Source organism: Martes martes (assembly GCF_963455335.1).
Source record: "Martes martes genome assembly, chromosome: 5".
NCBI lineage: Eukaryota > Metazoa > Chordata > Mammalia > Carnivora > Mustelidae > Martes > Martes martes.
The window spans coordinates 81,509,277-81,523,529 of record NC_137892.1 but is presented as its reverse complement, the minus strand read 5'-3'; the positions used below and the strand labels follow the sequence as shown (position 1 = coordinate 81,523,529).

At 35.2% G+C, this 14,253-nt stretch overlaps 1 protein-coding gene across 1 annotated transcript in view; it reads left to right on the top strand.

Annotated features, from left to right (window-relative positions):
* MTREX (Mtr4 exosome RNA helicase) overlaps nt 1–14,253 on the top strand; it is a 119,460-nt gene that overhangs the window by 27,108 nt on the left and 78,099 nt on the right. Inside the window, exons 10-15 of the mRNA XM_080803307.1 lie at nt 325–427; nt 1,805–1,936; nt 3,456–3,535; nt 5,380–5,490; nt 7,061–7,162; nt 11,712–11,837. Of these exons, the coding sequence (XP_080659433.1) occupies nt 325–427; nt 1,805–1,936; nt 3,456–3,535; nt 5,380–5,490; nt 7,061–7,162; nt 11,712–11,837 (654 nt within the window). The remainder of the gene's footprint in view (nt 1–324; nt 428–1,804; nt 1,937–3,455; nt 3,536–5,379; nt 5,491–7,060; nt 7,163–11,711; nt 11,838–14,253) is intronic.

Sequence of the window (14,253 nt, the reverse complement as noted above, 5' to 3'; positions counted from 1 at the left end):
TTTAAGACTTGTGTTTGTCTTACGCATAAATGAAGATTTTTCTTCTTTCCCAGTTTTTTTCCTTCTTCTTTCCCAGTGTTTTAAAATGCCTGAAGAATAGGGACTTAGGACATGTTTCAGATATCTTATGTTTTGCTTTTCCCAGTTTTAATTTCTCTCCCTTTTATGACCTATTATATACAACATTTTTTAACTCTCTCAGTGACCTTTGTAATAATTTTTGCATTATTTTTATTTTTGAGGAAGCTCTGTTTTGAGGTATGAAAAAATGTTTGTATTGTGGTTAAATACTAGTGAGGTTATTTAGAAAATACCTGATTCCAGGGTGACTTCAGAGAAGATAATTTTAATACTGCAATGCAAGTACTTCGAGATGCTGGTGATTTGGCAAAAGGAGATCAGAAGGGACGGAAAGGAGGAACAAAAGGTAATGTGGAACTTTGTTCACTTTTTCCCCTCAGGAAGCTATATAAAGATCTATATAGTATAAGATAAAATTGGATAAATAAAGGTTCGTCTCTTTTTTCATACATGACATTGAGATATAATTCATGTACTATACAATTTATTCGTTAAAGTATATAATTTCATAGTTATTACTATGTAACAGAATTATGCAGCCATCACAATTTTTTTATTGAAATATAATTCATATACCATAAAAATTGCCATTTTTAAGTGCATAATTCAGTGTATTTTAGTATATTCACAAACTTATGCAACTCCTAATTCTAGAACATTTGCATCAACTCAAAAAGAAGTCCTTTCCCCTTTAGCAGTTATTTTTCATTTCTTCTAACCTCTTCCCCTGCCCCTCAGCCTTACACAATCACTAATCTACCTTCTATCTCTTATTTTCCTTTTCTGAATGTTTCATATAAATGGAGTCATAATTTGTGTGGTCTTTAGCATCTGGCTTCTTTCACTTAGTGTGTTTTCAAGGTTCATCCATGTTACAGCATGTCAGTCCTTAATTCCTTTTGTAATAAAAAAACATTGTATTAAATGAATGTATCACATTTTATTTATCCATTCATCAGTTGTTGAACATTTGATTCTTGTGAGTGATGCTGTTGTAAATATTTGTAATCTGCCAGTTTTTATGTAAACGTATGTTTTCTTTTCTCATTGAATGTATACCTAGCATTGGAATTCTGAGTCATGGTATTTCTGTGTTTAATCTTTTGAATAACTGCCAGATTATTTTCCAAAGTGGCAGCCCCATATTACATTCCCATCAAAAGAGTATGAAGTTTCCATTTCCTCCACATCCTTACCAGTACTCACTGTAATCTCTTTTAATATAGTCATCATAATGATATGAACTGGTATCTCAGTGTAGTTTTAATTTACATTTTTCTCATGGCTAATGATGTATCTTTTCATGTGCTTATTGGCCATTTGTGTGTCTTATTTAGAGAAATACTTATTCAAATCTTTTCCCCATTTAAAAATGAAATTGTCTTTTTTTGTTGTTGAATTATAAGAATTTTTCATATACTCTGAATAGTAGACCCTTACCTACTTTTCCCCATTCTGTGGGTAAAGGTTGTCTTTTCCCTTTATTGTTGGTGGCTGTTGAAGTACCAGAGTTTTTAATTTTGATGAAATCCAGCTTATCTGGTTTTTCTTCTTTTGTTGCTTGTGCTTTTTGTATTATACCTAAGAATGCTTTGCCTAATAGCAAATCATGGATATTTATTCCTCTATAGTTTATAAGAGTTTTATAGTTAAAGATTTTATATTTAGGTCTGTAATCCATTCTGAGTTAATTTTTAGGTGTGGTTTATATTTCTTTTTGCAGGACCGTCCAATGTGTTCAAGATCGTGAAGATGATTATGGAAAGAAATTTTCAACCTGTAATTATTTTCAGTTTCAGTAAGAAAGATTGTGAAGCCTATGCACTTCAGATGACCAAATTAGATTTTAACACAGGTACTGTATAATTTCAACACAGTTTTAATGTTACGTGAAAGTAAATATAAATATTTTAGTAAGAAGATTAATCTTGTGACTAATCTGTTATGTATTGCTAGGATATGCAGTTCACATTACAGTTACTGTAATGTACTCATTACAGTTTTATAAGAGACCTTGTTTTATCATTTCCTTCTTTTCCTTTTGTTTTATTGGAAGGTGTAAGTACATTGCTTTGTGTAAAATCCAAAGAGCCCTACTGAAAAATACTAGGATTATACCCTCTTGTACTTCATTGCCATAAACTCCTTTGTTACTGTGGCTCTCTGTGTGACGACTTAAGGCTAGGTTACTTGGTCAAATCACTTTCTGTGTAGAGAGTACTGTACTTCGTTCTTCTAAAAATCCAAACCAGGAAGACCTGCCCTTTACCTAATTGTGATATAACCTTTAAATAAAGTAAGATGGGGCGCCTGGGTGGCTCAGTGGGTTAAAGCCTCTGCCTTCAGCTCAGGTCATGGTCTCAGGGTCCTGGGATCAAGCCCTGGATCGGGCTCTCTGCTCAGCGGGGAGCCTGCTTCCTCCTCTCTCTCTCTGCCTGCCTCTCTGCCTACTTGTGATCTGTCAAATAAATTTAAAAAAATAAAAATAAATAAAAAATAAATAAAGTAAGATAACTTGTATTAAATTAGTAAATTTTTCCCACATACTATCTGTGAATGTAACTCACTTGAGGTTATCAGCAAGATGGTAGCATAACCTAGCCAAAAATTTGGCATACTTTATACAAGCCCATTTATTATTCAGTTTATACTTTTACCTATGTAATCCCATATAATGAGAAGTAAATAATATCCTTAATCATCCAAAATCAAATATCCGTTGTATTGCTTTCATTAGCAAAGCATTATTAATTAAACCCATGCATTTTAGAGCTAATTTTTACTTCTCCATTGACAAAGTAAAAACAGATATCCCACATAAACTCCTAAAGTTAGTAATATTTTATTTTTTACTTGAGTGAATTGCTCTACTTAGACGTGTTTCCTTATGACCACCAGTGCTGCATTTGCTTAATGTTGCAAGGTCATATAGATAAATTGAACAAATATTTATTGACTACCTATTATTAAGTAGACATTGTACAAGAAGGCAGTATAATAGTTAAGGGCATCGACTTTGGCATTGCTCCTCTAACAGTTAATAATAGCAGCCTCTATTATTTGCTATAAATCTCATTTTCCTCAATAACGGGTATAAATTATCCCTGTGATCTGTAATTGTAAGACTTAGATATATGGCACTTAGTGTAGTTTTTGTTAATTTTACAAGATAGTACTTTTATTCGTGGATGAATTCTGTTAGATATATTTTGAAAGGCAGTAAATTTTATTAAATAGTAATTTTTATCTACTTTTGTTTTCTATATTAAATACTCTGTGTTTATTCTTTATAAACCTATAATCTTGGCAATCTGTGAAGTTTGGTGTATCACTGATTGACTTAGATATTTATATTCCTTTGAATTTTTTCTTAGATGAAGAAAAGAAGATGGTTGAAGAAGTATTCAGTAATGCCATAGACTGCTTGTCTGATGAGGATAAAAAACTCCCTCAGGTTTGTGTTTAGTGTCACTAAGTAAAATGTGGATATTAAGTGTGATAGCCTATTTTTACTTGCCTTTCTTGGTTTTATTACTATATGTTGCATTGTTTACACACTGTAGTAGATATTTTTAAGTCACTAAATTTCTTTCTTTCTTTTTTTTTTTTTTTTTTAAGGGAGTGAGAGTGTGTGTATGTGTGTGTATGAGCAGGGGAGGGGCTGAGGGAGAGGGAAACAGAACCCCAATCAGGCTCCATGCTCAGTGCCCAACATAGGGTCTGGGGATCCAGTTCCATGTCAAGTTCCCTGCTCAGTGGAGAATCTGCTTCTCTCTCTTCCTCTGCCTTTTCCCTCTGCTGCTTGTGCTCTCTCCCCTTCTCTCTCAAATAAATAAAGTCTTCGAAAAAAGTCAGATGCTCAACTGTCTGAGCCACGCAGGCACCTCAGAGTCACTAAATTTATTAATTCATAAGTCTGCCAAACAAAACATCTAATGAAAATTCTGTGTTCAGTGAGGAATTTAATGTCTATTCTACTTTTTACTCCAGAGAATTTTTTCTTCGGCTGTTAGAATTGCTTGGGGATTTCTAAAAAATACTGAGGACTGGGTGCCACTCCCAGAGGTTCTGATTTAATTGGTCAGATGTGTTTTGTGGTCATTAGAATCTTTCAGAAGTTCTCCAGATGATTCTAATGTGCATCCAAACCTGAGAACTGCTGTAATGTGATCTAAAGACATGAAAATTTTGTTTTGTGAAAAGAAAGTTGAGAGATTATATTCTGCTTCCAAATAATTACTCTCATATGTAAAGAATTTATGATAAAAAGACAATAGCATGTTTCTCAGTGTTTATTTTTTATTTTTTTAAAAGATTTTATTTATTTACTTATTAATTTGACAGAGAGAGCAAGCACAAATGGGCAACAGTGGAGGGAGAGGGAGAAGCAGGCTCCCCGCTGAGCAGAGAGTGGGATATGGGGCTGGATCCCGGACTCTGTGATCATGACCTGAGCCAAAGGCAGGTGCCTAACTGACTGAGCCACCCAGGCACCCCTGCTTCTCAGTGTTTAAAATACTGTCTAAATTTTTTTCTAAGGTTTTTATTTATTTATTTCACACAGTGAGAGTGAGCGAGAGCGGGAACACAAGCAGGGGGAGTGGGAGAGGGAGAAGCAGGCTTCCCGTTAAGCAGGAAGCCTAACTTGGGTCTCAGTCTCAGGACCCTGGGATCATGACCTGAGCTGAAGGCAGATGCTTAATGGCAGATCCACCCAGGCGCCCTAAAATACTGTTTAACTTATAAGATCTTGTAATTTTTCTTCCCAGCTGAATTAGTAGTATTTGAGAGCTAAGGCATGTCTTTATACATCTTTTTTATCCTAGCTTTTTATAAAAACTAATAGTAGACATGTAATTGCATTTGGTAAAGTGTTAATGAGGATGAACTCTTCAGTAATTCATTTGTTTTTAGATGAAGTACATATTTATGTTAAGTATGCTTTATACTTACTTATTTTTAGTTGGAGCTGGTTAATACTAAGTTTATTTTGTGCAAATGTATACTTTGTCCTCATTTCTTTTAGTAGTTGGCAAGGTGAAGTGATGCTGGAAAATTTGAGGCAGGAGTGCATATATGAATTTTATTTAAAGTGTATTTTTCATATTAAGGGAAGCTAGGGCAGAATTGAGTTTTGAGTTAATCTGTGGGAATATGGGTTTGGATTTGGCTTTTATTCTGAAAAGTTATAACATGCCTTTAAACAGCTTTTCATTGCCCATTTTTCTTAATTTGTTTATTTTTTAACGTATTCTATTTCCCTTTTTCATACATCACTGAAAAATATTTCAATCACAGGTTGAACATGTACTTCCTCTTTTGAAGCGAGGAATTGGTATTCATCATGGCGGTTTACTTCCTATTTTGAAAGAAACTATAGAAATTCTCTTTTCTGAAGGATTGATAAAGGTATGATTTTATTTATTATGTCTTCGAGTTGTTTTGTATGAATAGTTTGAAAGTTATTATTATTGTTATTTTTTTAAAGTAGGCTCCACACCCGATGTGGCCTATGAACTCACAACCCTGAGGTTAAGAGGTGCATGTTTTATCGACCAAGCCAGCTAGGTGCCCAACAATTTGATTTTTATGTATCATGTTATTACTTCATACATTTTGGCTATAGGTAAAATATCATTGGTTTCCTTTCCAGTAATAAAAGTAAGAAATGGTAACACTACACAGTGTGGAATTTTGCAAAGGTGCTATTTAGTTTTCAAAAGTGGAGTTGATTCTATGAGTGGACTCATCTATATACAGAATAAAACGATTAGAGAAGACAAGGAGAATTGCTGGTAGTTATAAAAAAGAGGTTTTTTTAGGATGTGCTAATTTAAACTACAGACCGTCTAATTTAATTTTAAAGTTTATGTTGATATCCATACTCAGAAATGGGGCATTAAAAATCAGAAACAAACAAACAAAAAAAAAACTTCAGAATGTAGTCTTAAGCCTATGTATGATTTATAAATGATTTTATTTAAAATCAGGTTAAAATTTTAAAAATCAGAGACTTATCATGAGAATCTGAGCACTAAATAGAATATTTAAAAGAAGTTTACTCATTTTAAAGAACATACTTGAGATATTTTAGATCAAGAATTGGTCACTAGTGACTTTCTACCTAGGTCCTGGTAAGGCCCTCTTGGAGTTCCTTTGTAGATTATTGTTGAGGCTCATTTTAAAGAATCTTTTCTGAAAAACGTAAGTGATACTTGGTGGTGGTAAAAGTCAAATAGAACAATTGTAAATAAAGTAAAAAATGAAAGACCGTCATTCCTTTCAGGAGTACCTACTAGCAAACATACAAATAATTCTTGACTTACTTTGTAAAGAAAAAAATTATACTACCCATGTTATTATCCAGTTTTGTCATATGTGTAACTTTTCATTCTTTTTAGTATAGCTTTTTATTGAGTTGATGAAATAAAAGATGTTTTTATCTTCTTCCTTACTAGTGAAAATTTAGATTAATAGTACTTAAGTTATTTTATTTGTATATATTTACACCTTTGTGTGCTTAAGCCAATTATTTGTGTAGTCAATTTCTTGTTGGTAAGATCTTAACAGTGAGCTTAGCCACTGATGCTGTTTTCCCCTCAGAGATCCTGAGGGTAGCTCTAAAACTGTTGCATCATCAGTCAAAAAGGCAGGAAATGTAACTTTCAGTGTTTAGAAAAGTAATCTACAGCCTCATGCTTTGTTCGTTAGATCAGTAGTATCCTCTTTAAGTTACCACCACTGGAATTAAAAAAAACTGTTTTCCCAGAATTAAAATATTTCTGGGATACAAGGGACATTAGATATTATTTGGTAGTTTTATATATAAATACTGAATTACATCTGGAACTAGAATGTTGTCTTATTTTTGCGTTGTTTCATTAACAACTGATTTTAAAATTAATGTTTATACTTGAAATTACAAAACTAATTTCAGCTTAATAAAATACATGTTTAATCATATTTTTCAATTCTTTAGGCCTTATTTGCCACAGAGACTTTTGCTATGGGAATTAATATGCCAGCTAGAACTGTTTTATTTACAAATGCCCGGAAATTCGATGGGAAAGATTTCCGATGGGTAAGTAAAATAATTACTATAATTGGAATAATTTTTATCTTTACTTGTTTTACCTAAAGTGATTTGGGCTTACATAATCTTTGAGATTTTCAATTCTAAATACTGAGGAACTTACACATGAATCAATAAACAAGTTCATCAAGGTTTAACTTCAGAGCCGTCATTTCTATCTGTTCGGGTTTGGGGTTTTTTGTTTTGTTTTGTTTTGTTTTTTGGCTAACCTAAAAACAAAAATCTCCCTCGGTGAAAGAGTTTGATGATGAGGGTTAAGTGTGTAGATGATTTATGAGTGCTTTAAAGCATTTTAAAGATTTTTTATTTATTTTTTTGACAGAGATCACAAGTAGGCAGAGAGGCAGGCAGAGAGAGAGGAGAAAGCAGGCTCTCTACGGAGCAGAGAGCCCGATGCGGGGCTCAATCCCAGGACCCCGGGATCATGACCCGAGCCAAAGGCAGAGGCTTTAACCCACTGAGCCACCCGGGCGCCCCAAAGCATTTTAAATATATCTAGAATGTTCATTTCTTAAAGTTTAGGGTATTTAAGGTACCAAATCTGCATTGGCTCCATTTGCAGCTATTTTATCTTTCAGTTTTAAAACAGAAATTTTAACAGGTTCACACATATTTTTTCTAAGGCAGAAGGAAGGAGAGAAAGTTGTAATTGCAGGTAAAATGGTGACTTTGGGTAGAACTTAAATTCTTAATCCAGAGATTTAGTAACATTACCAAATTTAAACTTTGTTAAACCCAATCTCTAAAGAAACTTAGTAGCAGATGAAAATTGACAGATGTGCAATAAAATGTTGTATTATGGATTCTGAGAAGTATGTACAGAAGGATAAAGCATAAAAAAAGAGGTCGCCACAAAGAAATGGAAAAATATTCCATGCTCATGGATTGGAAGAACAAATATTGTGAAAATGTCTAATCTACCTAAAGCAATCTACACATTTAATGCAATCCCTATCAAAATCCCATCCATTTTTTTTTTAAAGAAATAGAACAAATAATCCTAAAATTCATATGGAACCAGAAAAGACCTCGAATAGCCAAAGGAATATTGAAAAAGAAAGCCAAAGTCGGTGGCATCACAATTCCAGACTTCAAGCTCTATTACAAAGCTGTCATCATCAAGACAGTATGGTACTGGCACAAAAACAGACATATAGATCAGTGGAACAGAATAGAGAGCCCAGAAATAGACCCTCAACTCTATGGTCAACTAATCTTCGACAAAGCAGGAAAGAATATCCAATGGAAAAAAGACAGCCTCTTCAACAAATGGTGCTGGGAAAATTGGACAGCCCCATGCAGAAAAATGAAATTGGACTATTTCTTTACACCACACACGAAAATAGACTCAAAATGGATGAAGGACCTCAATGTGAGAAAGGAATCTATCAAAATCCTTGAGGAGAATGCAGGCAGCAACCTCTTTGACCTCAACCGCAGCAACATCCTAGGAACATCGCCAAAGGCAACAGAAGCAAGGGCAAAAATGAACTATTGGGTTTTCATCAAGATCAAAAGCTTTTGCACAGCAAAGGAAACAGTCAACAAAACCAAAAGACAACTGACAGATATTTGCAAACAACATATCAGATAAAGGGCTAGTATCCAAAATCTATAAAGAGCTTAGCAAACTCAATACCCAGAGAACAAATAATCCAGTCAAGAAATGGGCAGAGGACATGAACAGACATTTCTGCAAAGAAGACATCCAGATGGCCAACAGACACATGAAAAAATGCTCCACGTCACTCGGCATCAGGGAAATACAAATCAAAACCACGATGAGATATCACCTCACACCAGTCAGAATGGCTAAAAATAACAAGTCAAGAAATGACGGATGCTGGCGAGGATGCGGAGAGAGGGGAACCCTCCTACACTGCTGGTGGGAATGCAAGCTGGTGCAACCACTCTGGAAAACACTGTGGAGGTTCCTCAAAAAACTGAAAATAGAGCTACCCTACGACCCAGCAATTGCACTACTGGGTATATATCCTAAAGATACAAACGTGGTGCTCCAAAGGGGCACGTGCACCTGAATGTTTATAGCAGCAATGTCCACAATAGCCAAACTGGAAAGAGCCTAGATGTCCATCAACAGATGAATGGATAAATAAGAGGTGGTATATATACACAATGGAATACTATGCAGCCATCAAAAGACATGAAATCTTGCCATTTGCGACGACGTGGATGGAACTAGAGGGTATCATGCTTAGCGAAATAAGTCAATCGGAGAAAGACAACTATCATATGATCTCTTTGATACGAGGAAGTGGAGATGCAAGGTGGGGGGGGTTGGGGGGAGGTAGGAAAAGAGAAAATGAAAAGATGGGATTGGGAGGGAGACAAACCATAAAAGACTCAATCTCAAAAAACAGACTGAGGGTTGCTGGGGGGAGGGGGGACGGGAGAGGGTGGTGGGGAAATGGACGTTGGGGAGGGTATGTGCTATGATGAGTGCTGTGAAATGTGTAAACCTGGCGATTCACAGACCTGTACCCCGGGGATAAAAATACATTATGTGTTTATTAAAATAAAAAAAAAGTCGCTTATATAAGAGGGGTCATGAAAGGCTTCATTAGAGAAAGCAGTCCTCAAACTGAGAAACAACTGCACATGGGTATTTACTAGGTTGACAGTGGAGCTTCACAGGGATGAAAAGCAAATAAATTTCTACTTTGAGTATCCATGACAAGGCAAAGACTCGGTTAAACTGGTATTTGGGAGACATTTTTAAGTAGCCAGCTATTCTGCAGTTAATCTAATCCTTGAAAGTGGTGATTCTTTCGTACACAGATAAGTTGCTGGCGGTAATTACTAATAATCAAAACACTGAAAAGCCCTCATGGTAGAATTGTAAAGGCAAAGCATTTTTTCTTGATTTGTTTTATTTTAAAATGTTTTGGTTGCTATACAAAAGAGAAAATACAAATACAGTGAGGCAGCTGCCATTTGTCTTTAGAAATTTTTACAATCTTCAAAAATTTTCTGTAACCTATAACTTTCTAAAATGGAACTTTTAGGGGCCTGGGTGGCTCAGTTGGTTAAGCGACTGCCTTCATCTCAGGTCATGATCCTGGAGTCCCCAGATCAAGTCCCACATCGGGCTCCCTGCTTGGCCGGGAGTCTGCTTCTCCCTCTGACCCTTTCCCCTCTCATGCTCTCTCTCTTACTCTCTTTTTCTCAAATAAATAAAATTTTTAAAAAAATGAACTTTTAATAATTTAATTCATGTAGAATGTGATTCCTATTTATAACACAGTTAATAGTTTCAGGTTTTACATTTTAAAATAATGTAAATTTAAAAAATCTTTATGTTGGGCCCCTGGGTGGCTCAGTTGTTAAGCGTCTGCGTTCAGTTCAGGTCATGATCCCAGGGTCCTACTCAGCGAGGCGCCTGCTTCTCCCTCTCCTGCTCCCCCTGCTTGTGTTCCCTCTCTCTTTCTGTCAAATAAATAGATAAAATCTTCAAAAAAAAATCTTTATGTTATCTATCAGTTTAAAATTACTTAATTCTCTGAATAAAATTGATGCCTAAGAAAATAAGTCTTTTGTGACTTTACATACTTCTTGGCATCCTGAGAACCGTAGAGTAAGTCTGCAGAGTATAGTGGATAATTGAACTTAAGAAAGCAATCTTTTCTTTAAAAAAAAAAAAAGGCAATCTTTTCTTGATGATTCAGTATCATATTATTAAACTTAAAAACCATAACGTCCCATAATGTTGTAATGATGCCCTTGGGCCCTGTTGAGGTTCTGTTGCATTGCCTTTTTGAAATGTTCTTTTCAGATCTTTTTTAGGATTAGCTTTGTTGTTTTTTCTAGTGCCTTTGTTTCTCCCAGCTTGTTAAGTCTGTTTTTGATGCTATCAGTAATATGCATCCTTGTAGCTTAACCTTCTTGTGTCAGGTATGTTTTGGGAATCTGAGAACTGTAGACCCTTTCCCTCAGAGAATAGTACAGAAGCATTACAGATAAAACTTTGCCTGGTGTCTCAGTGATTGAATGTCACCCTGAAAAGGCTTACTAATCTTTTTTGACTACGTTCTTCTTAACAATGAATGGTTTCTACTGAACTCCAGGAATGTATACCAAGAAAACAAGAGAATTATACTTTAAAAATAAAAAAAAGTTTATTTTATATTCATCTCATTTTGCAGATTAAGAAATTCTATTATGATCACGTCAGAATTGGTATTTTGTAGAGTTTGACTCCTTCTTTGCTTTCTTTTAGACTTTACTGTTTTCCACAACATCTGGGTCAAAGATATTTTATGTCAGTGAATTAACATTCTTTCCCTGTACCTTTGGTGTATATGATCATTTTGGAGCTAAAATTTAGTTTTATAACATTCTTCTTAAGTGTTTTGCATTTTTGTGTTTTTACTTAAACCCCTAAAAGTTGATGTTTTTAGTCATATTTACTTTTTTGGAATTCATAACTTGTGCTTATGTATTTTGTGATAAAAATTTAAGAATATATTTTTCACCAGGTTTTCTCCTAAACTCTGGATTTTTAATTATGTTCACCCAGATTTCTTCTGGTGAATACATTCAGATGTCTGGTCGAGCTGGAAGGCGGGGAATGGATGATAGAGGAATTGTAATTCTTATGGTGGATGAAAAGATGAGCCCAACGATCGGAAAACAGTTACTTAAGGTAACCAAGTTAAGATTCTGCTCTCACCAGCAATTTGAGAAACCTACTTCAGGAGCCACTTTGAAATTAGTTGTGTGAGTTCAGATACCTTTCTAAGTAGATGAGTGGACTTACTAAACTATCTAGGCTTGAAAGGTAGAAGAGGGTAAGTGCTGATATTTTGTACCCTACTTTCTGTTCTAATAAGTGAAGCGTTAACTCATGTGATGAAGGACATGTAAAGATCCTCAGAGAGGGCAGAAATGTCTACTTTGCCCTCTAAATTTGAGACAGTCTCTTTAACTGCCTTCTCTACTGAAAATTGCTCTTCAGCTATCATAACAGGAAGTAGGGCACATGATCAGTGTTTTGGGCAGTTACCTTCCCCTACCCTTGCAAGCCCATATAGCTTAATTAATTCTACAATCTACCGTTCTAATACTGCATATTGATGGATCACAAATACCCCAATAAGTTAATTTAAATTTTTTTTATAAGATTTTATTTGACAGAGAGAGATCACAAGTAGGCAGAGAGGCAGGCAGAGGGGGTGGGGGGAAGCAGGCTCCCTGCTGAGCAGAGAGCCTGATGGAGGGCTCCATCCCACGACCCTGAGATCATGACTTGAGCCGAAGGCAGAGGCTTTAAGCCACTGAGCCACCAGGTGCCCCAAGTTAATTTAAATTTTTAAGCTTTATTTCAAATTAGCCTATTCATTTTACTTGCTTAATATTTGTCTGTCAGATTGTTTTAAGGGTTTTATTTTTGTTTTGTTTTGGAGAGCTTTTCAGGGAAGTTAGGCCTGGTTGCTTTCTTTCTCCTTCTCCATGCAGTAAGAAGTTTTAAAAACAAATTCCTAGAGAAAACTCCTAGTAAGATGGGAAGCTTAACATTAATTAGAAATTGCCTGGCTGACTTTGGTGAGGTGTCTGCCTTCAGCTCAGTTCATGATTCCAGGGTCCTGGGATGGAAGGGTCCTGGTCCTACATTCCAGGGTCCTGGTCCTACATCGGGCTCCATGTTCAGCAGGGAGTCTGCTTCTCCCCCTCCCTCTCAGCCCTGCTCATGCTCTGTCTCTCTCAAATAAATAAATAAAATCTTTTAAAAAATATAATTAAGTGCCAAATCATTAGCTAAGAACTCTAAAACATGTTAAGTCATACATAGGTCAGTATTTCTGAAACAGACTGTTTAGTTTCAGAAACTTGGGAACTGATGGAGAATGTGAGATATGGTTGTGGGAAGTCTGGTATGCTAAAGCAAGAAAGTAAAAGTGTCTTTTTTAAAATATGTGGTTAATGTGAGTGACGATGAAGCTTATCTGTACATAATCATAATGATCATATGGTGTCTTATTTTCACTTTTAAAGATTAACACTTGGAAAGCTATTTTTAAGTGTTCATGTAAAGAAAATGACACAAGATTGAAAATTGGTATTTTTAGTCTTCAAATTGTGCCAGATATAATAAACCCTGTTTTTCTTTCCTTGTGCTCTATGTATGGAAAAAGTCGAATTAGGTTGCCAATAGTAGGAGGTAATATTTTAATGACAGCATCTGATTTCTTTAGTACAGATATTTCATTCTATTTACTTGACATTTTTGAATGTAAATGTACCTGTTAAGTGCAAAAGTTCTATTCGCTTTTATTTTAAAAATTTTATTTTGGGGGGCGCCTGGGTGGCTCAGTGGGTTAAAGCCTCTGCCTTCGGCTCAGGTCATGATCCCAGGGTTCTGGGATCAAGCCCCGCATCGGGCTCTCTGCTCAGCGGGGAGCCTGCTTCTCCCTCTCTCTCTCTGCCTGCTTGTGATCTCTGTCTGTCAAATAAATAAATAAAATCTTTAAAAAAAAAAAATTTTATTTTGGTAAGAACAGTTAACATGAGATCAACCGTCAACAGATTTTTTTAAAATTATAAAATATGTTATTGTTAACTGTAGGTACAGTGTCATACATCATATCTCTGGAGCTTATTTATCTTGCTTGACTAAAACTTTACGACCTTTAATTAGTAACTAGCCTTTTATATTCCTCTTCAGTCTCTGGCAACCACCAATCTAATCTTTGATTCCTTGAATTTGACTATTTTATAAAATTCATGTAAGTGAAATCACATAGTATTAGTTTTTCTGTGACTGATTTATTTCACTTACTATAATGTCCTCAAAGTTCATGTTGTTACATATTACAGAGTTTTCTTTAAGGTTGAATTGTATTCCATTGTGTATATACCATGTATATATATTTTTTTAATCCTTCACCTACTGATGAACATTTAGGTTGTTTCCACTGTTCCACATCTTGGCTATGTGACTAGCACTGCACTGAACATAGGAGTGTTATTAACTGTCTAGGGTCTTGGTTTTTATACTTTTCGGTAAATACCCAGAAGTAGAATTGCCAGATCATATGTAGTTTTTGTTTTTGTTTTTTTTC